This window comes from Aulonocara sp. 'chitande type north' Nkhata Bay, linkage group LG16, assembly GCF_057382095.1.
Source record: "Aulonocara sp. 'chitande type north' Nkhata Bay isolate Kocher_YH1m ecotype deep benthic linkage group LG16, A_spYH_male_GT1.1, whole genome shotgun sequence".
Lineage (NCBI taxonomy): Eukaryota > Metazoa > Chordata > Actinopteri > Cichliformes > Cichlidae > Aulonocara > Aulonocara sp. 'chitande type north' Nkhata Bay.
The window spans coordinates 9,467,639-9,495,607 of NC_141359.1; the positions used below are offsets into that span (position 1 = coordinate 9,467,639).

The window sequence follows — 27,969 nt, forward strand, 5'->3', positions numbered from 1 at the left end:
AATATGTAGTGAAATGTCATTATTTAATTTCTCCTCATTATCAGGATCACAAAAACACTCATCTCTTTCTGTTGTGTGGCTATCAAAACAATTACATAAATGCGTTATTGTGTTCTTTTTTATTAATCAAAACACTGATTCACATTTTCAAGAAATTTGTTTACACAAGAGACCATTAATGTGGCTGAATGAGATCATTGTTTTTCACACTTTACCACAGTCGGTTTTGTAACCAAGATGTAGAGTAAAAGTTAAAACGTGCTGTAGATTTAGAAAAAACAAAAGACCGGTTAAAATTGTATTCATAAGGAGTAGCAATCCAGAGTTATGTTCTAATACTGCTAGTACTCATCATATAAGGAAGATTGATCATTACTCATTTTAAAAAGTGCTGCTTTTCAGTCAAGGTATGCCTGTTTAAAGAAAAAAAGGTCTTCATTACATGTTGAACTCAACAATCACATTTCTACCTAATTAAGTTGTTTTTCTTGAGTTTGGACCCTGAGCTTATTAGTCCTTCTTCAGCTTGGCCAGACGCATGAGGAACTGGTCCCTCCTCTCCTGCCTGGCTGCCAGATGCTGCTGGTCACAGGGAATGAGCTCGTACATCTCCTGTGGACGGCACAGAAGGAAAAGCTAGGTGAGCAAAGTGGAATGGTTGCTATCTAGGACTTCGGACATGTCTAGTGGGGGAAATAACTATTTTCTCAGTTGCTGAATTTGTACGTTTGCTCACTGAGAAAAAATGAACAGTCTCTAATTTTTAACAGTAGGTTCATTTTAAAATAAAGCTTCTCAGCCGTAAAGCTAAACTAAATATCCTTTTGGGGCGATCCTGGCTCAATAGCTGGCAGTTCGTCTTGTAATCGGAAGGTTGCCGGTTCGAGCCCCGGCTCCGACAGTCTCGGTCGTTGTGTCCTTGGGCAAGACACTTCACCCGTTGCCCACTGGTGGTAGTCAGAGGGCCCGGTGGCGCTAGTGTCCGGCAGCCTCGCCTCTGTCAGTGCGCCCCGGGATGGCTGTGGCTACAATGTAGCTGCCATCACCAGTGTGTGAATGTGTGTGTGAACGGGTGGATGACTGAATGTGTAAAGTGCTTTGGGGTCCTTAGGGACTAGTAAAGCGCTATACAAATACGGGCCATTTATCATAATCTTTTAATAACGTCTTAGCTTTGAAACAGTGACATCCAGGGCCGACACTTGCACAGATCAATGTGCATGCAGTGCTGCCCTTGTTCTCGTGATCACAGAAGGCAAACGAGTCCACCTTAAACTATTTAATGCTCCAGCTCAGGGTGTCCTTACAAGATGACCTTCTGTGGCTAACATATTAACCGCCTGTGACAGCATGTGACCAATTAATTTCTACTTAGGAGAAAGCTTTATGGCTCAGAGGTGAGTAGAAACTGCTGAATTTCAGTCATCCAGAACTAAACACACAATAAATAATGAAGAAAATAATAAATTAAGATATGTATATTAATATAGACATTCCGTGTCTTTGATCTGAATTAACACACTTTTTTTTATTTATTTAAAAAAATCTTGGGAGCCTATTGAATGCTGAATTGCTCTTTGGGGGCTCAGGTGGCACTTTATTAAAACACTGCAAGGTCTCAAGAACACCCCTGAAAAACAAGGACCCTCTTTTTCACTGTATCGAAACACTAACCAGATATTATGGTCCATACTGACATGACAGCATCACACAATTACTGCAGATTGTCAGCAGCACATCTATCTATGTCCCCTTTTACCACATCCCACAGGTCTTCTCTTGGATTGAGATCTGGTGACTGTGGAGGTCATTTAAGCACAGTGAACTCAATGTCATGTTCAAGAAACCAGCTTGAGATGATCTGAGCTTTGTGATATGCTGGAAAACCAAATTCTGATGCTGCAGCACGCAAAATCCAGAAATTTAGACAGCTTCTCTGGTCCAAGGTGGAAAAGTGCTCCTTGAACCAAAAACTGAAATACTTTTTGGAAATCACAGACACTAAATTCTGTGTAGCTAAAGAGAAAAATAACAATTTAAGAACACACACATAATCAAAACCTGTTGGTGTGCATAACATCTGTGAAGGCACCATTAATGCTTAATGATACATACAGATAATGGAGAAACATTTCCTGCCATTCACATGTCGTTTGCATCAAATGTCTTGCTTTGCTTATTTATCATATATATATATATATATATATATATATATATATATATATATATATATATATATATATATATATATATATATGTACACTACATCATAAGTGAGTGTATTTATTGAGAGAAAGTTTCACTGTAAACACAACTCTGTAACCATCACACTTACATTAATGACGCTCTTGGCTGCTTCACCACAGAAGTCCGGCACAGGCCCAAAGGAAGACAGAATCCTTGTTATATTTTCACTATATCGGCTCATGTAGTCTTCCAAACCTGTGGGGAGGACACAGCTGTTCAGTGATGGGGAAGTCCATGTCGATCATCATTCCAAACAATGAATGTAGATCATCTTTATTTAAAATACCACAAAGATTCAAAGACAGTAATGTCACACAAAGTGAAAGTGATGTAATTGCAAACAGAAAAAGAAACATGTATTTCTAGATTGTGAGGGGATGGGCATAGGTGCGGCTGCGGTGCCAACTGGCAATTTGTTTTTGTCTAAATGCTTTCCTTCTGCTGGTTTGAACGTTTGACACATGCTTGATATTTTGAGAAATGGCACATGCTAGCTCCTCTATATTTCTGTGTTCATTTGCAGGGCTGCTATCTCAGTGCTTCAGAACCAGTAATATTAAGTAATGAGTTTCCTCTTTCTCAATGTTAAATATCTCATAAATAACAGTTAGATCCTGCTTTGACACTTTCTGTGTTAATTTAACTTTTAGCGCTGTTCATTGAAGCTGTTCTCTCATTTATTAACCTATAGTGACTCATTTGTGATGTAGGCAGACTGCATTTTGGCTAATCACTGACTGACTTGTCGTGAAAGTTTAAAATAAATGGGTTTGTGAAGCCTGCTACTACAAGCTTCAGTTTAATAGTGTATTTATAAGGACTGGGTAGTATCCAGTATGCTACATGTATGTATATGCCAGTGGAAATGTCTAACACCAGCCCCTTGTTTAGCGTTATTACACGTTGTTGTTTAAAGTGGATTGCTATGCTCATTTGCAGCTCCACAATCTTATTCTTGGACTCTATTAGAACAGCTTTGCATGATTCACAGTTCTAAATAATGCTATTTTACTAGGCCTTGGTGCACTTGAGGTTCAGCCAATGTGAGAAATAATCTATTTAACCTCATTTCCACCTCCCTTTAAGCTTTCTTCTGATTGAAGATCAGAAGATTTACTGAGTGAGGTTTCTGTGCTTAAAGCCTGTAAAAATCTACGAAACAAAGCACTCAGGGCAATAGCGAACGTTTAGTAGCTACTAAGTGTGATGATGAAAGTTCTGGACAGAGAAACAGAAAAGTTTGCAGGTTTTGTAAGGGACGTTTCGTACTTCAACTATACATTACTACTCACAGAAGTAATAAAATGGGGGAGCTATATAATTAAGATCCCTATATCTAACTAGGGTTAGAATAATTAATAAAATATTGTCATTACAATAAAAAAATGTGGGATGTGACTAATGCCTGAGACCAAGAGGTTATGCAGTATGAAAATCATACCATGTATATGAAATGGGAAGCAGTATTCACTGCCCTCTAAATAACATGTCATTAATGTATATAATGCTACTACCTATAATAGTTTAAAGAGATCTTGGATTTATTTTTCTATAAACTGACAGTTTGTACAATTTCACTGCTACTCTCTCCTAAAATACCAGCAGGCATTATTTCTAATAAGAGTTCATGTCATGAGCTTGCTGGGTTATCTAGCTTGCAACCAAATGTTTGTGGATAAAATATATAGTAGTGTGTCCTAGATTGGACGCAGAAAAAGGAGCACCTCTCACAGCTAATGATCAATCAAAGAGGAAACACAGGTCCCATAACAATGACAACAACCGGGCTTAACATATCATAAAGAGGGCCAGCAGTATGGTTTGTTGACATTCCTGTGATAAGCGTAGTAGGTGAATAGGTGAAGACTAGAGTTTTAAAACCTTATTTGAGCAGAGAGATGCAAGTGTGGTGCAAGGTGGGGGGGGGGGGGGGGGAAGAGATGTGCCTACATTACTTCACATGAGGTTGTTATTAAGGTGGATCAGGGGGCTCAGTTTTAAATAGTTCTTTCAACACATTTTCAAAGAGTGGAGCCTTATTCAACGACCAGAAAACATATGGTGAATGTTTATATTTGCAATACTTCTTTGGGAAATAAGGTTTATATCCAACATGTGACAACGGGGTAGCTAGAAAACGCTTACTGTCTACTTAAAGCCTAGTGGGACACGTTAATGTGGCACGACAGTGTGATAACTATCATCTACCTTCAACCAAACACCCTCTGTGGGAGGAAAATCTTAGTGTTATTTCAGTCCCTTTGCTTTATTTCTTTTCCCAAATAAGCTTTAGCTGTTATTGTTGAATTTTTTCTTATATATCTTTTTATGTAAAGCCTCACTAAACAGGGAGCCCTATTCCCTGTGCCCCTACACAACGGCTAATTGTACAGTAGAAGAAAAGACGGGACACTAATGTTACCACTGTAACTCCAATCAGATAACAGCAGCAGTCCTTGAAAATGAAGCAAACTACCCCATATGGAAAAGATATATATATAAATCTTATAAAGTTTGTAACTGTCTTGTATGAAACTTGTATGAAAAGCATACAAGAGTGAAAACAGATATAAGATCCCTTGAAAAATTATATAATCAAACTTGTATGTTTTGGATACTTACTAAAAAAATATATGAAAGTAATGAGAAAGTGGCCACTTTCATGAGTAAATCATATATGTTTTTACTATTCCTTTTCCATATGGGACATAACATCACCCAGTTTGCAACTTGTCTTCCACCCATTTGCGGTACCTACCACTGCTAGCTGTACTTTTACACTAATGAAACAATTTGTGCATGGTCAGCTGAATGTTGGACAAGCTGCCCTTACTAGATAGTGTTTTAAAAAGACATCATTCTAATGCTCTTTTCTGTGAAATTGCATTAATATTTGAATACATCATATGCATCGATGAGCCATTCTTCTGCAGGCAGTGGTTTTAGTTGTAGTGGATGATTCCTTCAAAGAACAACGGCATCTCCTGTGTGCACGCACACAGTTTACAAAAGCAAGGAAATTTAGGTAGCGCAGACAGAGACAGGGAGCCTGAGTGCTCCAGTATCTGATGGGACTGATCTAAAGACTTGAAGACACAACAGGGGTAGGTCTGAGCATTCTTTTGAGAATCTGATGCTTCCTGAACAGAAAAAAAAGTCAGTAAGAAGTTCAGTACTGTAACTACAGGTAGAGCTGGCACCTGGTCTGAAGGCTGCGAGGTGAGCTCTGTGAGTTTTGGATGACTGGTGTGAGGGAGCGCATTCATCGCTACCCATCAAAAGACTGCTTTGTTCAGCCAAAGTGCACACTGTGTGTGTGTGTGTGTGTGTGTGTGTGTGTGTGTATACACAGTCAGGGTTACTCTGGGTTTCACACTCACCTCTGATATTCTCCATCTAGCTGAGGTTTCATTCTCTCTCTGACACACAAAGAGATGTCACTGTGTGGTACACTACATGTATTTTGTGCAGCGACACGTATGAAACGCTGTGCCACTTTGAAAATTTCATGTAAGCGGTGAATTACCTTCATTACTCTCAGTCAAAGGCATTCTGTGCTCATTTACTGCAGTCGCTGATGCTCAAAAGCCTGTGCTTTGGTTAGTTCCAGTAATTTTCCACAGCATACATGGCTTGTACATTCACTCTGATTGGCAGATTGGCTGACCTGACTGGCTACCTCCCTGGGCTTTTTTAGGGGGGAGGTAACAATGTTTAAAATAATAACAATAATAATATTTATATTTATAACAAGGTGCAATAATAATTAATGTGCAATAATAACAGTGTGCAATACACATACACTTATTCTTCTTTTTTATACTAAGTTAATATACTGTGTTGTGTTGTTTGTTGCGTTGTGATGTGTCATATCGTGTCGTGTTGTGTTATATGTAGTGCCGACGTAGGACAGTTTTCCAATTTCCTTGTACTACTGTACTATGTATGACTGTGCAATGACAATAAAGAGTTATCTTATCTTATCTTATCTTATCTTAATTGAAACTGGACACCGCACAGTTGAAACTGTGCTGGATAAATGATACTTTCCTCTTCATAAACAGACATTTTATGAACTCCTTTTCCCTTATGAAGAAAGGCTTTTTGGTAAAAATGAATGATTTTGCTGTGAGAATTGAACAGAACAAACACATCATCAACTCTTTGGTTCAACTATATAAAATTCATGCTCAAAGTATCTTAAACTCAGTTAAAAAATAACCAGAATTAGTGTTTTTATATGTGAGCAAAGAATACAAACCAGGAAATTTTACCTTTAGGTGCATTGAGGTGCATTGTTTCCATGGGACCTATGAAGGCGTAACGCATTCCTAGTCCCTCTGACATCACCAGGTCGATGTCCTTTACCGAGATAACACCATCCTAATGACGCAAGTTAGAAAAACAACAGTTACATTAATTTCACTGAATCGACTGATAATATTCATTCGTTTTGTACCCTTTGTTTTCTGGATATATTTGCTGATGAACTGATCCCAGAACAGCAGCTCTGGAGTCAAACTGTTTCTTTGTCTGTATCTGTTTATCTGTAATGAGAGTTCACACATCTAGCAGGTCAACTTTGAGCCACATGTTAAGTATTTTCTCTTACTGAGTTCATCATGGTCATGGTTACCTAACAGACTGCGGGACAGTTAAGTATATACGAAGGACACACACTTTTCCCTAGCAATTCAACAAAGTCATGACTTTTTAACTCCCTATTATTCTGGAAAACCCAAATTCCCTTTGATCCCATCAGGCCACTCCAGCTATATAAAGTTTCCTTATTCAGCCAATCCTGTGTCCTCAGGATTGTGCACAGAGGGGAAGCTGGCTGAGAATGGGTCAGGTAACTTTGGTTTACAGATACCTGTTGGCCAACCATGGAGGAAATCAAAGCCCAGATACAGAGACTATGGTGAGCAAGAGGAGAGGCGACAGGGTCGTCTTTGTTTGGGTCCTGCGTCCAACAACGAGCCTGTTATCTGAGCAAAGTGGGATGGTGGGTGGGGTCTTCTCTCCACTGTAATCACTGGGGGCTACGAGCTGCTTTCTCAGCCACTCTGCTTTCCAGCTCTGGCCTCGACTCAAGGACTTCTTTTCTTTTTCTCTCTCTCTCGTTGTGTGTGTGTTTGTGTGTGTGTTTGCAAAGGTTGAGGGCAGGTCCCTGTTATGTAAGAAAGATCACAAGACCACTGTCAGGCCAAAGGCTTTGATGCTTAATGCTGAACTTCTGTACAGCTTTGATTTATTGAGGAAGAATACAGTAAATAGATATTTTTTACACATTAAGTAAAACACCTGATGAAGTCCCTGCTTTGAAACATCAAACTGAGCTGTTTTGTGTGCGTGTGCATGTAACTTGGTAGAAACTGTGTTTATTTTAGTGAATGGTTATAAAAGAAAAACAGTACTATAAGTGGAGGAGATTAGTTGTGTTGCTGACATTTGTGGGAAAATATCCATTACATGCTCGAATTTTATTTTCAATAAACAGATGATGCTACAGGGCCATACAAATGTTAAATGATCATATATTGTTTCAAAGAACTACATCTGATCCTTAAATTAATGATAACTTATAAGGCGTACAACATATACAATTGGTCTCTAGCCACATACATTAAAATGCAATTAGGCGAAACGGTGACGTCCATCTCGGCCACATTATTCAAGACATTGGTGCACGAAACAGCTTCCCCAAACTGGCACCTGCTCCAATGTATTTTGTAATGAAATAAACTATTAGAATACATCAATTTGTTGTAAGTGATTACCTGCTCTGTCCTGCTATGTACATGTACGTGTACTGCAGGAACTTTGAGTAATTGTCTCATCAAATACCATTCATGTTTGGTGATTTGTATGTCACATCGTTTAGTTAAGTATAACAGTGCCTTAGGTGAGTGATAAACACTCCCAAACGACTGTAGACGTCACAACTCATTATTTTTGTCGAGCAGTATTGTGGATGGCGTGCCTCTGATGCATGGCGTAAAGGAACGTTTTGGTGCAGCCAGCAGCAATTACAGAGGTGGATTCACTATTTCAGGTAAGCAAAGGTTTCTCATGTAGTAATGACATTTTAAAGGCACTTAAATTGTATTAAAAGAATTATACGTTTTTGCAGTTGAGTTTCAGGCTGTTGAAAAATGTATGGTACCTATATGAAAATCCTAGGTGATGTCTTTCTCAAATTATCATGTTCACAAGATTTTCAGAAAACTTGACCTCTGACATCTAGGTCACTGATATTCAAACTACCTCGTTCAAGATCTTAACCTAGGTTGGACGAGATAGACCACGCCTACTAAAATAAGTTGGGTGTCCATGATGCTCACCCATCAGCAGGGTGAAGACAAAACCCTGAGCATTGACTGTGACTGCAAAATAAGCCCTCCATCACCGTGCTTGACAGCTGCTGTCAAGTAACCATCACAGTGGCAGATATCCAAGAAAGGGTCTCCAGTATGAAGAGTTGGACAGCACCAGGGCCACACATGGTTCACGCCTACTGGCTGAAGAAGCTGACTGCACTCCACGAGCGTCTGGCAGCACAAATGAACCAGCTGCTAGTTAACGAGAGACACCCGGAATGGCTAACCGAAGGTCGGACGGTCCTGATCCCCAAGGACCCCAAGAAGGGACCGGCCCCCTCCAACTACCGACCAATAACCTGCCTCAGTACTACATGGAAGCTCCTGTCAGGCATCATATCGGCTAAGATGAACAGGCACATGGGTCAATACATGAGCGGGACACAGAAAGGAATTGGCAAGAATACCAGAGGCGCAAAACACCAGCTACTGGTAGACAGAACAGTCAGCCGAGACTGCAAGACCAGACTGACAAACCTGTGCACTGCCTGGATTGATTACAAGAAGGCCTATGACTCAATGCCCCACAGCTGGATACTGGAATGCCTAGAATTGTACAAGATCAATGGGACCCTAAGAGCCTTCATCAGGAACTCAATGGGGATGTGGCGTACAACACTAGAGGCCAACTCCAAGCCCATAGCACAAGTCACCATCAAGTGCGGGATCTACCAAGGAGATGCTCTGTCCCCACTGCTGTTCTGCATAGGCCTGAACCCCCTCAGTGAGATCATTAACAAGACTGGCTACGGATACCGACTACGGAACGGAGCAGTTGTCAGCCACCTCCTGTACATGGATGACATCAAGCTGTATGCCAAGAGTGAACGAGACATCGATTCACTGATCCACACTACCAGGCTATACAGCAATGACATTGGAATGTCGTTCAGACTGGAGAAGTGTAGTCGGATGGTATCAAAGAGAGGGAAGGTAGTCAGAACTGAGGGGATTGAACTACCAGAAGGCAACATTGCAGACATAGAGGACAGTTACAAGTACCTGGGGATCCCGCAGGCAAATGGGAACCATGAAGAGGCCGCTAGAAAGGCTGCAACCACCAAGTACCTGCAGAGGGTCAGGCAAGTCCTGAGGAGTCAGCTGAATGGTAAGAACAAGATCCGGGCCATCAACACCTACGCCCTGCCCGTGATCAGGTACCCTGCTGGGGTAATAGGCTGGCCAAAGGAGGAGATAGAAGCCACTGACATAAAGACAAGAAAGCTCCTTACCATGCATGGAGGGTTTCACCCCAAGTCCAGCACCCTGAGGCTGTACGCTAAGCGGAAGGAAGGGGGCCGGGGACTGGTGAGTGTCAGCACCACAGTCCAGGATGAGACAAGGAACATCCAAGAATACATTGGGAAGATGGCCCCAACTGACCGAGTGCTCAGTGAATACCTCAGGCAGCAGAAACCCAAGAAAGAGGAGGGAGACGAGGAACCATCATGGAAGGACAGGCCCTGCACGGTATGTACCACCGGCAGATAGAGGAGGTGGCTGATATCCAGAAATCCTACCAGTGGCTGGACAAAGCTGGACTGAAAGACAGCACAGAGGCACTAATCATGGCAGCACAAGAACAAGCTCTGAGCACAAGATCCATAGAGGCTGGGGTCTATCACACCAGGCAAGACCCCAGGTGCAGGCTGTGTAAAGATGCCCCAGAGACAATCCAGCACATAACAGCAGGGTGCAAGATGCTAGCAGGCAAGGCATACATGGAACGCCATAACCAAGTGGCCGGCATAGTGTACAGGAACATCTGTGCCGAGTATAACCTGGAAGTCCCGAGGTCAAAATGGGAGATGCCCCCAAGGGTGGTGGAGAATGACCGAGCTAAGATCCTGTGGGACTTCCAGATACAGACGGACAAAATGGTGGTGGCTAACCAACCGGACATAGTGGTGGTAGACAAACAGAAGCAGACGGCCGTAGTGATCGATGTAGCGGTTCCGAATGACAGCAATATCAGGAAGAAGGAACACGAGAAGCTGGAGAAATACCAAGGGCTCAGAGAAGAGCTCGAGAGGATGTGGAGGGTGAAGGTAACGGTGGTCCCCGTGGTAATCGGAGCACTAGGTGCGGTGACTCCCAAGCTAGGCGAGTGGCTCCAGCAGATCCCGGGAATAACATCGGAGATCTCTGTCCAGAAGAGCGCAGTCCTGGGAACAGCTAAGATACTGCGCAGGACCCTCAAGCTCCCAGGCCTCTGGTAGAGGACCCGAGCTTGAAGGATAAACCGCACGCAGGGGCGTGCTGGGTGTTATATATATATATATATATATATATATATATATATATATATATATATATATATATATATATATACATACATATATATATATATATTAGGGGTGCAACGATACTCGTATCGATATTGAACCGTTCGATACAGTGCTTTCGGTTCGGTACGCATATGTATCGAACAATACAAAATTTTAAATTTATTTCATCAACTTTTCTTCTGACGATGATGTCTGTGTTGAGAGCTCAGTGGATCTGCGTTCGACTACTCCGCCTAGGCTGCACTGTCTAGCGCAGATCCACTGAGCGCAGTGCAAGCTAGCAAGACAGAAGCTAAGCTCGTTAAAACATGGCAAATTGAACCTCCCCCACCCTCATTCATATCTGGCATTTGGAACTATTTTGGTCTTCAGCGAAATATGACCCTGAAGGTAAGCGCGTCATGGACCAAAGTAAAACAGTATGTCGCATGTGCCACGCAATGCTCAATTACATGGGTGGGAACTACTGCGTTAGCGCAGTTAGCTCGTTAACGTGTTGACGCCGTCCAGCCCCACGCACAGGGCGATCCATGGTAGCTCGCTAACGGAGATTTGCCGTGTTGTGGCGTTAACGTCATTTCAGATTAACGCTGACAGCACTAGTGGGAACACAACGAATATGACTGCACATTTACTCCGACATCATCCTAGTGCAAAGACAAGTGGAAGCAGACAAAAACAACAAGCACGCATGCTACAAACTTTACCCGAGTCATTAGACAGCCGTTAGCACATGATTCTCCTTATGGGAATATACTCCAGAAGAAGTGTATAGTATAGCTTTTATTTTGGAAAGAGCCATTCCTCTGTAATAAACTCTCTTTTCCAAAGATGAGTGATTTCTCGATCAGATAGATTTATTATTTTATCCCTTTGTTGTTTCAGCAACATTAAATTTAAAAACTGTACGTTTGAGTTAAAATATATATTTATAATTTTAATAAATGACAAATTAAAAAAGCATGAACATTTTTTGTATCAAAAAAATATCGAACCGTGACACCAAAGTATCGAACCGAACCGTGAATTTTGTGTATCGTTGCACCCCTAATATATATATGTATGTATGTGTGTGTGTGTGTAAACTGAAAATGTATGTAAGTCTGCTGTGAAAAAAATCAAAATAAATACAGCTAAAAATAGCATCTATCTTCTCTATTTTTTGCATTTCTGTAAATTAGTTAAGTCTAAAAGTAAAGCGACATGTGAACAGAAACGCTGGCTGTTGAGAGGCTCAGTTTCTAGACATTCAAAATTAATGGTCAGTGGTCAATGGTATGGTCAATGGTAACTTTATTGTCCCTGATGGGAAATTGATTCGCAGTATGTCAAACCAAACAACAAACATACAACCAACACATCACGTACACTCATTAAAAAAAAAATTATTCCTTTTCTATATATTTCAGTACATCGGACATTCCATTTTGCTTTATTTTTCATTTCTGTGACATAGGCTTTAGTCCCTCTGCGGCTCTGAATTGAATAAATAGAAGAGAATGGATGTTCTTTGTTGTTATTTAGATATTCAAAAATCATTTTGGATGTGTGAAAGCATCGTTTTTCATTACAATGTTACTGTGAACAGGCTGCTTTGCGATAAACTTTGGGCGCTCTTTCGAAAGCAAGAGCAACACCTTTTTTTTCCCCGCCTGTCCCGTTTGGTTCCTTTGCCATCAGAATTATTGTCTAAAGGCCAAGAAAGATGCCCAACAGATTTACTTTACCAAGTGGACCTTCCCGGCCTTACCGTATCGGTCCATTTGATTGACCTTTGTTTTTATTGTTCATTTCATTTTATTTTCAGTTGTTACATACGGGACAGACATGACTGGGGGAAGGGAAAGGGAGAAAGAAAGAGAGGGAGGGAAGGAAAAACAGCCGGGATAAAAATCAACGGTGATAAAGGACACAAAACAAAAAAGAGGTGGGGGGACAAAAAGTACATATATATATATATATATATATATATATATATATATATATATATATATATATATATATATATATATATATATATCAATCACCTGGATCACCTGTTGAGAGAGAAAAAAGAAAAGAAAAGAAGCAAGAAAGAGAGCAATATAATAAACAACATCATCGCGATAATCCATGTGTATATAACAGTAAATACTAAATATTGTATATTATTGTGCAGCATGTAAGATCGACAGCGCACAGTGTGCTTTGAGGTAGGAGCCAAAAAGGGTGTAGTTTGTGTCTGTGAGCACCCGTGTGTAAACCTGTGAGCATGAACGCGCTTGTATTCAAACAGTTCCTTCATGTAACGATCTGCTAGAGGGTGTGGGGAGCCACAGCCCCGTCCTCCAGGGCATGAAGCAGGTATGGAGGAGATCCAGGCTCCAGACATCCAGAAACCCTCAGAGTGCAAGAGTCCAAGGAAAACCAACAGAGGGGCAACCATGCCACTCTCCCGGAAAGAGCTGAGGAGAGCCCCAAATGAGGGGTCACCCAGCAGCCGCGGAGCAGAAGCCAGAGGGGGTTGCAGTAACGTGCCCGTGAGCTCCGCCGGCATCCAGCTGTGCCAGAGTGACCGAGCCCCAGGCCCAGAGGCCGAGGGCACCCCACCCCCCGAAGGGGCCCGACCGACCCACAGGTGCCAGGTCCTGACAAGCAGCCACCGGGAGTGTCCCGGTGCATACCTGAGCGCGCAGCCCTGGACACCAAGAACCAAAAATGCACCAATGTCTGAGGGCGTCAGGGGGAGTGGTGGGGGGAGATAGGCCTCCATAGAGCAACACCTTTAACAGCAGTGTGGCATTTTTGTCAGCTAAGGTCTAAGGGTGCCCTTGGGGTGGGGAGGTGGGGAATTCGCCTCTCACACGGTGGTGATGTGCACACAATAAAGAATATCATTTAGGTACAAGTCTGACCTGCCACAGTTCTGTGTAAAATTATGAACTTCACATGCTTCGTTACAGATGTTGCAATACAGCTGGCACAGAGGCACAAGAGTGGCTTCTGCTGCATTTCGTGGAAGTATGACTTGGAGGTTTTAATTCTGAGAATACGTTATTCTCAGCAGGGAGTGTCACGGTCTTGGGCTTAAAAATGACTGAACAATCAAGGGTTTTTACCTGTCTGCAGGCCCTCTTGGATCATTGCTGAACCAAAAAGCTACCGTCAAAGCAAGAAAAACAATCCAAACACTTAAGAGCTTCTCAAAGTCTAAAGCTGTGACAAACAACGAGCTCTGTTGTGAGGCAAATCATGAAGCCTGCTTCTCTTCCTGATATGTAAAACCTCAAAAATGACAAATAAACATAGTAATGGCACGGAAATTGAAGAAAGCAGTTACAGCTTTTCAAAACCACACAAGGCTAGCCACCATGATTGAAGCGTTGGGGGGGCTGTGAGTACTCAGACTGTTCCTATGGAAGCAATATGTGAAAGGTCTTGGAGAAGCTCACGGCTCTTCAACGGGAAATTGATACACCTCCGGACCAGTAATGGACATTAAGACCTGCTCCCCCCCTCTCAGCGGTGCCAGCTGGACGATGTTGACAAGAACAACAAAAAATTCTACCCTGACTCTCTCGCCCAGATTCCTCAAGGCCATCTGCGTAGGCTGTGGACTGTTTATATTTGCTTAATTGGGCAAAACGACACTTTCTGAAGGCTGAACACAGGACACACATCCTCACACGCATGCACACATGTACACTGACACAGATACACACTCACACCCCCTCCACGAATCCAACACCTGCCATCCGATGCAGACGGCGGATCAGCTTTGGATGCGCAGAGTTGCGGCGTCCCGGACACAGTTTCTTTTTCCTTCTCGACTGCCCTTTTGTGTTATGCATTTCATTGTTTTCTTTATGCTGCCTGTTCTGACCTGTCTCCCCAATGTGATGTTTGTGTATTGTATGTATGGTCGGAAAGGTCCAATTTCGCTGCAGGTCAACTGCAAGCGACAAATAAAGGCAATCAATCAATCAATCAGTCCAGTCTTGCACAGACTATTAGTGTACCCATTTAAATAACTGGTAATATCTGGCAACAACATAAAATGAAACCAATTTCGTGCAGACTCAAAATAAACAAGCACACACTTTTTCATCTACGTTACCAGTAAACTGCAATCAACTGATGTTTTTCGAGCATACAAATGCACAAGACAGATCAGTCCTACGAATTTACTAAAGAAGACATTTTTCCTAATGCATTTATCCTTCATTAATGTCATAGAGACGTCTTTCTCAAGTGTACAAATCTGAATCATGTGCAAAGTCACGCAAGTAACTTAAAATAGATTTCTGCTCTTTCTGAGCCAGCTTTTTAATAATCCATCCAATCCCCTGCTATTACAAAGCAAAATGTGATTATCCAGTTTCCTTTTACCCATTTCAGCTGTATGGCAACTCATTTTTATTTTAGTTGCAACCAGTTGAGTAACTACTGCCATGTCTCCTGGTATTATCTCCTAATGGGTTTGTAGCTTTAAATCTATGCTAATGCTGCCTACTCACCTGTCAGGAACAGGTCTGTGAGCAACAATGCAGAGCGGCTGTTAATTTCTGCTGATTTCCATTGATGACAGCTTAACATGTCCCAACAGCTATCTTAGGAAGTCGGTTCTAATGTCATTCATGTATCACTTTGAGTGAAAGCCTGAATTGCATTTAGTTGCATTAATGGATCTAACACAAGATGACTGATGTGCATCTTTTTAAGTTCCTCAGCTCAAACACTGTCTGACATCATCGTTTTCTAGCTAATGCGGGCCTGCTTCAGCTGCTTTTACTTTACTAGAAAACAGTTTTTATGTAAATATCTAACTGACCTTTAAACCTAAATCATCTACCCTGGGAAATGTAGTTTTATTTTGTCACTTCAGCCATGGGTGGCATGGTGGTGTAGTGGTTAGCACCCCCCTGTCATCATTGCTGTGGCTGCGTGGGCTTCTGTCAGGTACTCTGATTTCCTCCAACAGTCTAACGACATACATGTTAGGTTGACTGGTGATTCTAACTTGGCCTTGAAAGCGAGGAAGATAAAAGTAGTTGAAGTGCAAAGAATGAAGTGCTTTGAGTAAGACTGGAAAGGCACTATATAAATCTAAGCACAGATTCAGTCCTTTACTAAGGACACCTTTACTACAACAACAGTCACTGACATAAAAAACAAAAGCGAGAAACTTGGAACAGACAATCGTGGAAGACGTGTGAAAGTTCAGAACTATGTGGAAGCATCTGATGTTGCATTATTTAATGGAGGGGGTCATTTAAGGTGCTTCTGATGTCTGTGGTTCTATATTTGAAGCCAACATCAAACTCTTCATGGGAATTCAGTTCGGGTAACACAGTATACGTCTCAAGTTAGCATTCCATCAGCCGTGATTGTCACCATTCCCATCGCTCTCATTATCATTCAAGCTTTTTCCTCAGTGAGTGACCACGTAATAGTGCCTGTCATCAGAGGCTAAAGCTCATTTAGTCTCATTGTGCTCCTTTTTAGAGGGAGACTGTGGACATAATAGAAGAGGTGAGCTGACAAGGGCTTCCTCTTTCCTGCCTCTATTACAAAACCATCAGCAGCCACATGAAACCTGACTGAGACTGAGGCGCTCCTGTCCAGAGGTAAAAACAAGTAAAAACACTCGTCATTATGACCTAGAAGTCAGCTTTAGCAATGCAGCAGTAAAGCAATGAGGGTTTTTTTGTTGGAGATTCAGTTAGTGTCATATATTTATGAGCATTTTCTTGCATTTGAACACAAAGGTTATGAAAGCATATTCATGACTAACCTTGCTTGAAGTTGGTAGTGCTTTGAAAAACTGGCTCCTCAACACAACTCCCCACCCACATGCCCAGAAAACACTAACCTGAACTAGTCTCCATGACTCTGCAATAATGGCGGCTTGAACTCTGTTTAGGGCAAAGCCATCGATCTCTTTTTTCAGAAGGACAGGTGCCTGGCCAACCTGCGTCAGGAGAAATCAGTTAAGTCAAGCCAAGCGCAGCAAAAGATCCTACAAGACAATTATGAATAATACAGCTTCATTCATGAAGCTTAGTAGTTGCAGGAAGCCACTGGTTGTTCATGTTAAGAAAACAAGCTTGTTGAGACTTGCTTGGAATAAAGTATGTAATCATTCACATGATCACAAACTGTTTGTTAAGATTTGTGGTGTAGCAGCTGTACTCGAGACTGTGACACACTGTCAAATACTGAAAATGGCCAGAACAACGTCAAACTAATGTGAAAAGAAAGCTAGGAGCTAGGCTTATCACCAGCACTTAATACATAGTATGACAGCAGTATTGGTCTCCTAATCATAGCATGGGGTTTGGCTTCCTCGTGCTCTTAATCCACTGGTTATTCTGATTTCTTTTGAAATCTGTCCAACAAGTTCGGGCATAACAGGGCCCAGAAATGTGTAATCGTTTGTGTAAGATTTGTACCTTGGTCATCAGAGCATGGGTGGTGTCCATAACGGCTGCTGCTGTCTCTGGGTGAGGTACCAGCTCCACCAGTTTTACATAGTAGGGTGGGTTTACCTGGGGAGAGCAAAACAAACACATATTATGTTGTGTTTACTTCAATTTTCAGGAAAGCAGTACTAACAAACAAAGCTGGACACTCAACTGTTGATTTTGCCTCATCATCGTCCTCCAACAGTGAAAGTATCATCTCAGTGCATGACAGAGCACTTCGATACGGTGTTAGCTTACTACAGTGTACGCTATCCTCATTACAGCTTTAAGACTGACAATCTAAAATGATGATAATGATTAGACACATTAAGGACAGCAAAAATGTTTATTGAGACAGAAATTAAGCACGGTGGTAAACTATAGGTTATACAGCTCCCCATCTGGCCCGTTTACACCAGTGGTGGTGTTTCCACCAGCTTCCACCACCTGTGAAGCAAATTGACCTTTAATTGACCCTCACTTTTTTCTTAAAGTCAGCATTTACAGAAACAAAAGTGCTTCATCAAACCACCTGTTTGCATAGTTTAAATATCTAGAAAGTCTATGTGTTTGGCTGCTTCCATTTACCACCAGCTTGTTTTAGGCAATGATAACAAGTTATTTAAAAAGCAGCCACCTCACCGCTTTCCAACAGCAAAACCTGTAGCATTCAAAGGTTAGTCTAAAGATGGGCATATCATGTTTACTCACGTATAGCAAACTGAACAATCTCTAATTTTTATGTTTGTTTTTAATGCTCAATTTACACAAAAATTGTAAATTTATTTGAATGTCATTGAGTGAAATAACAATTTGATCCCCAAGCAAAGCATGACTTAGAACTAGCCAGCCCTTCTTAGCGAGTACAGTGGTAAGAGGTTTCGTGTGGTTGGTTACCAGGTTTGCACACATCTCAGGAGGGATTTTGGACCACTCGTCTTTACAGAAATTTTAGAAATCCTTTAATTTTTTTGGCTCAAAGCAACCACAAAACAATCAGCTTTCATATTTTCCAATCTAGAGAGACAAAAATGATCATAAAAGGCTTTTTATACACTGAAGGCAATCATCTACAGTGATACAGTTCCACCACTGATGATTTAGAAAAGCTCATGATATACATGCTTGATTTACTGATATCCTCAAAACATCATTGCCACAGCACATGAGCAAGCAGAAGAAACGCAGGGAGAGAAACAGCTAGAAGATAAAAATTATAAACAAGTCCATCTGGCTCATGAGTTCAGGTGAACCATGTTTACCTCCATCAGTTAGGTCATGTTGTTGGTAGCGTGCTCATATCATAAACCAGTCATAACAAAAGCATTCAATGTTTTTGTAAACAGATGTCACTAGTATGTTGTGGAGTACGGTCAGGTCTAAACAGAAACACTCTGCATGGATAAACTAAATGTAAGTCTAATGTAATCCTTGTGCAATGTTTTGTATAAACAAAAGTGCTCAGCTGTTCTGACCCATTAATGTGTTTGGCTATTCATAGTATACTGTAAGCGAAATTTGTTGTGATGCATTTACTTTGATTGATTGATTGATTGTGGTTGGGATAGCCTGTAAATATAACCAGATCCATTAGTACTTCAATGGAAACTCACAAATCTGCCTCAGTATGGGAGCAAAAGAAGGTGTGACTGAAGTCTAGACTTTCAGCTTTAGGTGAAGGGATTTCAAAACTGTGAGGTCTAACTCGTCACTGGTAATTATCCTGATCCCAAGCCTTTGTTGTGAAAGTATGTTTTTTTTTTATTGTTCTCCAACTTATTCTCTTGGCAATCAGGAAACAAACTAAATAATTTTAACTGACACACATAAAAAAAACTATTTTCTTTTTTCCCACAAGAAAGTTCTTCTTGTTTTTCTCCCAAACACAGAATCAGAGTTAGCCTCGTCACCAATCACAAGTCAGACGTCAGAAGGCTAATAAAAATACTTTCATAACCATTTAGCAATTACACACATTTTTCACAATGAAATCCCTTCGTTTCCCAGTTCAAAAGTGTTTTTTCTCTGTCTCAATCTCTCATCATTTCCCTGCTTCTCTTCAGTAATCGAACCTCGTTCGCAAACTTCTCCCTCTTTTCTGTCATGACCCTGACCCCTGTTAAGGTAATCTATTTATCAGACAGTCAACACACAATTGACCCTGTGTGGTTCATGTAGTTCATGGCTGTCAGCTCACTTGGCTTTCTTCTATAGTGTGTCTTCCTCCCTGAGCCTGGTTCTGCATGGGGTTGTTTTCTGTTAAAAGGGTGTTTTTCCTTCCCACTGTTGCCAGGTGCTTGCTCATAGGGTTGCCTTATTGTTGGGGTTTTCAAAGTGTATTGATGTGACTGTTGTTGTGATTTTGTGCCATTTTAAATCTGAATTATAAAACTGTCCTTATATACATATTTGGCATTGATCATTCAAAATGTTGATTATTGCTGAAAAATCCTGCATTGTGCTACATCTCCACTTGTAATTAAGTTTGTTCAGTTTCTCTGTTTCATCAGAAATGCAGAGTGATCCCTTGTGAATTGGATTTTGCCAATCTCATATTCAACCGAACTAGATCTCTTTGTTTAGCTTTACTGAAATTTAACTTGTTCCACTGTGAAATAATCAGTAGCTTGCATTCACAGGCCTTCACCATGCCTGCCAGATCATGTGGTATGGTGTGGATCATGATTTGTGCCTTCCCTTCCTCATGCACTTCCCTTTGTTCTTCTACTAGTTAATCTTGGTTTTATCGGTTCAAAGAATCTTTTTCTAGAACTAGTCTGGCTTTATTAGAGACTATTAGGCAAAGTTTAAAGTGGTCTTCTTGAGTGTAAACAGTGGTTTTTCATTATCTCTTGCTGTAAATCCACTGTATTTACATTCATTAAGGCCTCTCTTGCTTTTGACAAAGATACTTGAGATTTTTTCTTGCCTTAGCTAGTTGTGTGAAAGTTTTTGTCTTAATCATGGAAAAAATTCTGTCATCATCCCCTTGAAGTTTTCTACATGTTCTTTCGGGCCTTTTGTTTTACAGAGCTGGTCAGAGGATTTCTTCTTTTTAAAAATGTTTAAGATTGTTTTTTTTTACCACTCCTAAAGCTTTTTCTTTTTCTCTGAGAAGTGGGATTATTAGCTTAATGTTGGCCTCCTTCACTTGCATCGACATGTCTTTGGACTCCTTACTGAGAGCACCACTGAGCATCAACCACATACTCATTCAACACTTGGACTCAACTCTATTCCTTTTATCTCCTTAATTTGTCATAACATAATCATAAAACAAGTCACGTGCCAATGAATGGGCTCATGATTTACACACTCAATTACTTTTGAGCCTGTAAAAATGGAGGGATTACAAAATAAGTATGTAATTCTTAATGATTAATGCAATTTTTTTGGTCAATATCAACACCTTAACCGCATTTTAATTGCTTCATTTCAAGCTCACTGAGTTTGTGCACCATATCACTGTGAAGAAACTTACAGACCTGGCTGTAGATGACTGATGATGAATTATGGGCTGGCGTGCAGGTTAACACACTGTGTACAGTTTACACCACAGTACCTGGAAATGCCTGAGCATATGAAGTACTAACCGGATGAGAGACGAGGCAGCGACTCCTATTCTGGACTTTAGAAAAGACTTTGCTGGGCACTAGGCAGGACGTGGAGCTGCTCAGGATGACGTCTTTTCCCACAAAACGCTCCATGTCATGGAAGATGCTTTGCTTTACCTCCAGCTGCTCAAATACACATTCCTGGGAAAACAAAAAAATACATAAACGCAGGTAAGGTGTGAAAGCCAAATATTATTTTCTATAATGCTATAAGTAAACATTATCTCAACCCAAAGTCAGTGAAGCATCCCACTGAATATGGAACATGTAGTCATAGCAACAATCAAATTATTTATTACAGCTATTAATTTCTATAATTTGGATGAACTGCTGCTTTGACTCTGTAATTTCTGATGTCAACCTTTCTTTGACAATAGCAAAGACAAAACCATCATAACAATAAAGAAACATTTAATATTTGTTTCTTAGTGTTAAACTTGAATCTACCACTGTCCACAGCTTTGGGGAATGTACTCAGGGAAATGTGTTAAAAGTCATGCAGTTAACACCTTAAACACGGAAATTAAACCAGTTTGGCTCTTAAACTACCTGCTTAACGTCACTTCACAGTGATGAAAAGGTGTGACTCTCAAAATCAGTACTCTTCATTTGCAATCTTTCTCATCCTGGACGCAAAACTGCAAAAACTGGCTGAACAACCTCAGTATACCTCACATATACGCATTATAATGAAAGGCTCTGCTAAAAGGATTTGTGCTAAAACACAAGCAATAACCTAATCTACACTAATTCTAATGACAATATAATTTTTTTTAGTTTGTTTTTTAGTTTAGTTTAGTTGTTAAAGTCCAAAGTGGTCCCAGTGGCAACAGGAGTTGGGAGCTGTAACCCCCAAACTGAAAGAGTGATTCCAGGCACAACATCAGAGTCTTTTAACAGAGTTGAGTCCTAGGAACAGCACAGGCCTCAAACCTCAGTTTCCTTAAATAGAATGGACGCTCATGACAGGTCAGGCTCATGTGTGTAAATGTTAACTTATACTAATAAGAAACACCAATAAGTGAATACTTGGCATTTCCTGATGTGGAAAAGACCTCCAGTATGACCCCTGACAGAGACACAAATCCCTGTGGCGTTGTGTCAGGATAGCATCTGGTTGTAAAAATCTGCTAAATCAAACATGAAGAACTACCTCCTCTGACGAAACCTTTGGGAATAAGGGAGCAGTCAAAAGTAGCTCTTTCTAGTCATCTGTAAGTTGGACTATTCCCATTATCATTTGTCTCCAGTTCTGCATCTTTCTCAAAGCTCAAGTTTTCTTCAGTTCTGGCCAAACTTCATTGTAAACAAGCCACACTAACCTATTTCTGTGCATGAAAGGAACATATAAAGAAATCTGGACAGCTTAAGTGCTTAAGCGCCCTTCACGTCTGCTCCCACTGCTCCACCAAGCCTTACACTAATCGTCAGAAAACAGTTAGGCAAGTTACTGATCTGTAGCCAAGTGACTAATAAAGCCTCCCGTAAATATTCTCCCAGATCAATAGTAGAGTGAAACTTACAGGTGGTCAGATGATGTCATGCTATCAGGACGTATGTACCTAACGGTGCTCTCGGGAAACTGCATATTTCTAAGCAGCATTTCCCTGTTCCTGAGTCCACAATTGTTCCTTGTTGGAAGGAACTCAGCGCAGTGAGTATTGATTTTATTTGACTCTACCTGCCTCTGTGCACTCTGATCACATCTACTGTGAAGAAGAGCTCCATTGTCTACTTTAGCAGTTTCTAGCTGGCGAGCATTTTTCTGGCATAAAAGGTTGACTTCATACTGTATTTTAAGTGACTGTGACTGTGTTTAGATAAGCACAGTTGATTGTGTGTTTGTGCTCATTTATAATTTGACATAGATGAGTGATTTTTAATGAAACGTCTTTCATTAGTACGACAACACTTCTTATAACAAACTCCATCTGACTTTCTTGTCAAAGGAAAGCTCCACTTTACAATTTATAATAGCAATAACAGCAAGAATCTAGAAGCATTTTGCATTGTATGGTAGATGTCTCAACAATTTCCTTCAAGAACATTTTTACAGAAATGAACAAAAGAAAAAAAACTAATCGAAAGTCTCTTTTTGACAGCAAGGCTCAGGGAGCATAGCCATCAGACTCGACTGGCTGAGGTGAGCATCGTGACGCAACGAAGACAAACAATGCAGGAGGAAAGAGGAAAACTCAACAGATTATAAAACGTATGAGTTCTGAAATGTTCAAGGTTTTTAGAAAGCATTTTACTTTGGCCAAATGACTAAATTCTTATGGTCACATTGAGAAAGCTGCTCTGATTCAAGGTAAACAACTAAATCTGTAATAAATAACAGATTAATTCTGGGCTATTTTTAAATGAGTAATCAATATTACTCAGTTCATATTCCTTTATTGCAATTATATTAAGCCATTATATTTCTATGACTTTGCCTTTGGTGACAGACAGAAAGTGTGAGTTAGCAGCGCAGGGAAATGACACGCAGCAAAGAACCAGCCAGCTTGGTGTCCAACCATGAATTTGTAGCTAAAAGCATGAAAGAGTGTGTGATATGTCCTCTAACCACTTAGCCATCAGGTTAAACGAGTTGCTTAACAAACGTTAAAACATTCCTTGCTACTGAACCGCGAATAAAGAGAGAAACTAGTGTGAACTCTCAGTACTCATTTTTTGACAGGTTCATTATATTCATCATCCCTAGAGTTAAAAATTTATACCTCGGTTTTACCTCCTTTATGACAGACATGTACTCTATATGTGCATGCTGCCATTAGAATCAGTTCACACACTGATGGACTGACAGTAGCTGCTCAGAGGGCTTGACCTCATAACAACCATCATAATCATCATCTTCTCCTCCTCCTAGCTGTGCCTCTATATAGAGGCTCCATGTTCTTCATGCTGAGAGAGGGCCAGCCAGTCTCACTTTCAAAATCTACCATCATCCTTGCCCACCTTTATTAGTGGAAAGTCGACTGAATACAAGTACCTTGGAGTTATGTTTGCTGGCAGACTGAAATGCAACTCTTGGACTGACTGCTTGTGTAGTGAGAGACAGCACAGAACATATTTTTGAGGACATTTTATCCTTTAAGGTGGATTCTAAAATGCTTCTGAGGTGCAGAAAAACAAGCAATTAGAAGGACAGTAACAATTTCTAGTAAGATGTCGGGAACTGCATTACCAAGCTCAGCAAGCATTTATCGGGACTATTTATGGAGCAAGGCAAATACTGTGAGTGATATGAGGATTTGACTCCTCCACTGAACTACTAAAACCTGCATGGTGCTAATGTTCCCCCATAAAACAGGTCCAAACTGTCTTTTACTTCCCAAGCCATCAAACTTCTGAACACAAGCAACACACAGGTTGCCTAACTGTTCTGGCCACAGTCATCCTTAAGATCCAAGAAGAAGAGTAAAGGTGTCTGTATACAGTGTGTGCTTTGTGTCTTATGTTGATGCAGTTATTTTTATGTGGTGTATACAAATCTCAGGTGACTCTGAAATCACAATGCAATCACATTTACCCATAAGGACAAGTAAATGCATTAGTTTTTTTGCCCAGTAATGTACTGACCACTGATATACTATGAAGCTATCCTAGTAAATGAAGAGAAACAAAAAAGTTTGGAATTCACGTGTTAAGCAACTGAAGGAACTGAAGTGTTATTATGCAAAACATCTCCATATTACTGTATGATATCACAACCCTATGTACGACAGGGATTAGGGATATTAGTCTAAGTTCAAAATGTGACGTGAGAATGTCACGGAATATGTCAAATGAAATTATGCTGCCCCTCCTTGGGGGGTAAATGTGTAATAACAAAGCCAGAACGTATTGACCTGAGAGTGTAGTAACCATTCCTTTAATGCTGCTTTGTTTAAACTATGTGAACCAATAAATGAACAAAAACTACAGTGTTTCCACTGAGTCGCACACCACATACTTTTGAAAAGACCCACACCACAGTGAAGAGAAGCCCCGTGTTTCATCAAAGTCTGCCAACATCCACAAAACAAATGTCCGTACGTGTGTGACGGAGCAAGTGGTTAACGAAAAAATAAACAAATCACCAGAGAGCAATGTTGTTTCCACTGGTTTTACGATTTGGGCCAACGAGATATAACAGCATGTATTTGTTCTGTCAGCGGTCTGTGTTACCTGCACAAAGAAGGCTCCATCCAGTGCCTGAGACAGGTCATCGTAACTGCTGAGAAGGGCAAGTTGCTGCGCAGCAGACAGCTCCCCTCGCAGCATGTGGGCTTCCTCCAGCTCCACCAGCTGTTTCCTGAGGGACAGAAACTGCAGTTAACACACACACACACACATAATGCATGAACAAACTGCCCTCTATCATGACATTTTCAATTTGAAAAGAATCACTACCACAGGCTTATTATATAAGTAGTAGTAGAATGAAGACTTTGGAAGAAATGAACAGATGTGTTAGGTGTGTTATTATCAGCCAAAAGAAGTGGTTCTAATATAACACAAAGCAGACAATGCTTCAAATATGGATGCTGCTACAAAGAAGCTAGAGATTCTAAAGTGTCTGCTCTGTACACATTTCCATCTCAGCAAAGAAGATTCAGACACTCAGCACAGTTTCAGTGGGGGTAGAGTATGTCACCAACTTCACCGACTGTATGAAAGTATGCATTGTATTGGAGTATTGTGCAAATTTCTCTAACGAGGCATATGTTTTTTACTTTGGCCTTTCATGCAGAAAAGAATAATAAAACAATAAATATTCTGGTTTATAGATCGGTCTGACAACCTAAAATGAGGTGCAGGTTTCAAAGGAGAGCGTGTAGTCTGCTGCAAATCCTGTTACGCTGTCTTAACAGTAACAGTGATGACACTTTTAAGGTGTGGAGTACATACCACCACCTTTTTGCTCTTACTCAACTCTTCTCTTAATATGTTACAGAATGTGGCAGTTACATAACACTGTATCACATGAGTCAGGAAGATATCTTCCTTTGAAAAAAAATTAAAGTAATTTAGACTAAGTGACGGTTTATGAAAACAGGGCACGCAACAGAGAGCAGTCTAGCTTGTTCAGCAGGAAATCACTCACAAAGGGCCCCTGAAATTTAATTCAATGACACCCTCTACTGTTCATATAAACAAATACGTCTCCAACGGGCTGAGTGATAGGTAGTGGCATGTACTTAGAGGGAGAGTTACATTCATGAAATACTGGTATAGAGATTAAGGTATTAAGGTTTTTATAGCTTAAGGCACTGTGACTTTCTACAGCACTTTCATTAAAAACTCAGCGTCATTCCACAGTAATGTTTAACCACTAATAGCCAGGCTGTGAACATGTGTTTATTCGTATGTGCTCACAGTAGGAGCCAACTGCTGATCATGCGGTATTCATATATGTCTTCTCTGTAAGCACTGAAAGGAAGAACAGGTTACATTTTAGACAGACTGTCTCTAACTCATCAGGGCAGAGAAGCCCTTAGTGTCAATGTTTCCTTTAGGTTTTGCAGGCACCAGACAATAGTTTAGCTTCTGTAATGTATATTTTTATATTTTTGATGATATATATATATATATATATATATATATATATATATATATATATATATATATATATATATATATATATATATATATATATATATGTGTGTGTGTGTGTGTGTGTGTGTGTGTGTGTGTGTGTTTTTGTTTTTACTTAGAATTACATCTGGGTTAAAAACAAATTTCTGTTGACGATAGAGGTATAATAATGCAGTTAAGACTGAAGAAGTTTGTCTGTGTAACCCAGATGGGTCTTTAAGTTGAGCAGTAGAACTCACTTGATCTCTGTGATGGCCTTGGTAGACTGTCCTGGTTGGTTGTCATAGATCTTCACATTGTAGCCTCCACTGACAAACAACATAGCCCAGGAGCGGCCTATCAGCCCACTAGGGAAGAAAATCACATGGTAACAGACATAAAACATAAACCCCAATAAGCAGACTTAAAAAACAAAATCAAAGCAAGGGCTGAATGTTGTTTTTCAGTAAAGTCCAGTAAAATCACACAGCAGTAAAGTGCTGACAGTGTGCCTGTCTGCTTGCTGACACCAGCTTCATTTTCCTGTCTTCCTGTCATGTTTTGACATGTAACCAGAAGTGAAGTGTAAATCCACTGTGAATGTTTTCTCAATCCCTTCGCCATCCATCTGAATATTATTGCAATGTTAACACACAAAGATTACCCCCTAAAACGTATGGCAACATAAGTGAAGAACTGTGAGGTTCAGTGCTTGCTTTGCAAGTTTAAGAGAGGTCACTTCAGAGGCACTGCCATGTTTAATGAACAGGGTTCAGAAGACAGGTTCAATTTAAAGCCTCTAAAATCACACAGCTATAAACCTTCACGCTGTCGTGAAGGTTTATAACGTGTCTGTAATAAACAGGATTATTCACAAATTCATTCTGACTGAAAACACAAGACAAGCGTTCATTCAGAACAGTCCTGTTTATGTCGTGAGCAACAGTATGATGCACACAATGCAGTCACCAAAATAAAATTACATGCACTGATACTGCAAACTACAGCTTTCAACCAGTTTTTCATTCAACAAAGCAACTTTCGTTTCACCTTCATGAATATAGGTCAGGGCTAGCACTGTTGCATCATTTTACAACGCAAAATACATTGTTATCTCGCTCACCTGCCAATCACAGTTATAATCTTCATGTCAGAAACGTTATAATGTTTTGACACCAGCTAAAACTTAACTTACAAGCTTTCTGTTGCGCCGCCCACCTTGACAGTCACGCTGACCGTGTTGTACGGTGACCTAGAAGGACCAAAGAAGGCAAACGAGCGCACAAAGCTTGTTTTGCTTGAAATGAGCAATAAAGAAACCCACAAACTATTAATTGTAACTTTTTATAAATAATAAATACTATGTATGTAATTATTTAAAAATAATTTTGAGAATATGAAGAAGAAATAAGTTGTAGCGTTGTAGTGTATCCTA

The 27,969-nt window shown here is 40.5% G+C and overlaps 1 protein-coding gene across 2 annotated transcripts; it reads right to left on the reverse strand.

Moving 5' to 3' along the window:
• Positions 1–104: 104 nt before the first annotated feature.
• cryl1 (crystallin, lambda 1) lies at positions 105–27,969 on the reverse strand. 2 transcript variants are annotated; one of them, XM_086266888.1, is made up of 9 exons: positions 27,658–27,969; positions 26,795–26,902; positions 25,146–25,272; positions 20,952–21,113; positions 17,347–17,442; positions 16,767–16,865; positions 6,522–6,630; positions 2,336–2,442; positions 105–612 (listed from the first exon to the last, which is right to left on the reverse strand). In XM_086266888.1, the coding sequence occupies exons 1-9, from the start codon at positions 27,681–27,683 to the stop codon at positions 511–513; spliced, it is 936 nt and encodes a 311-aa protein (XP_086123014.1). In that variant the 5' UTR covers positions 27,684–27,969; the 3' UTR covers positions 105–510. The 2 variants fall into 2 exon arrangements, with proteins under 2 accessions (XP_086123014.1, XP_086123015.1); XM_086266889.1 differs by having other exon boundaries at positions 27,730–27,967.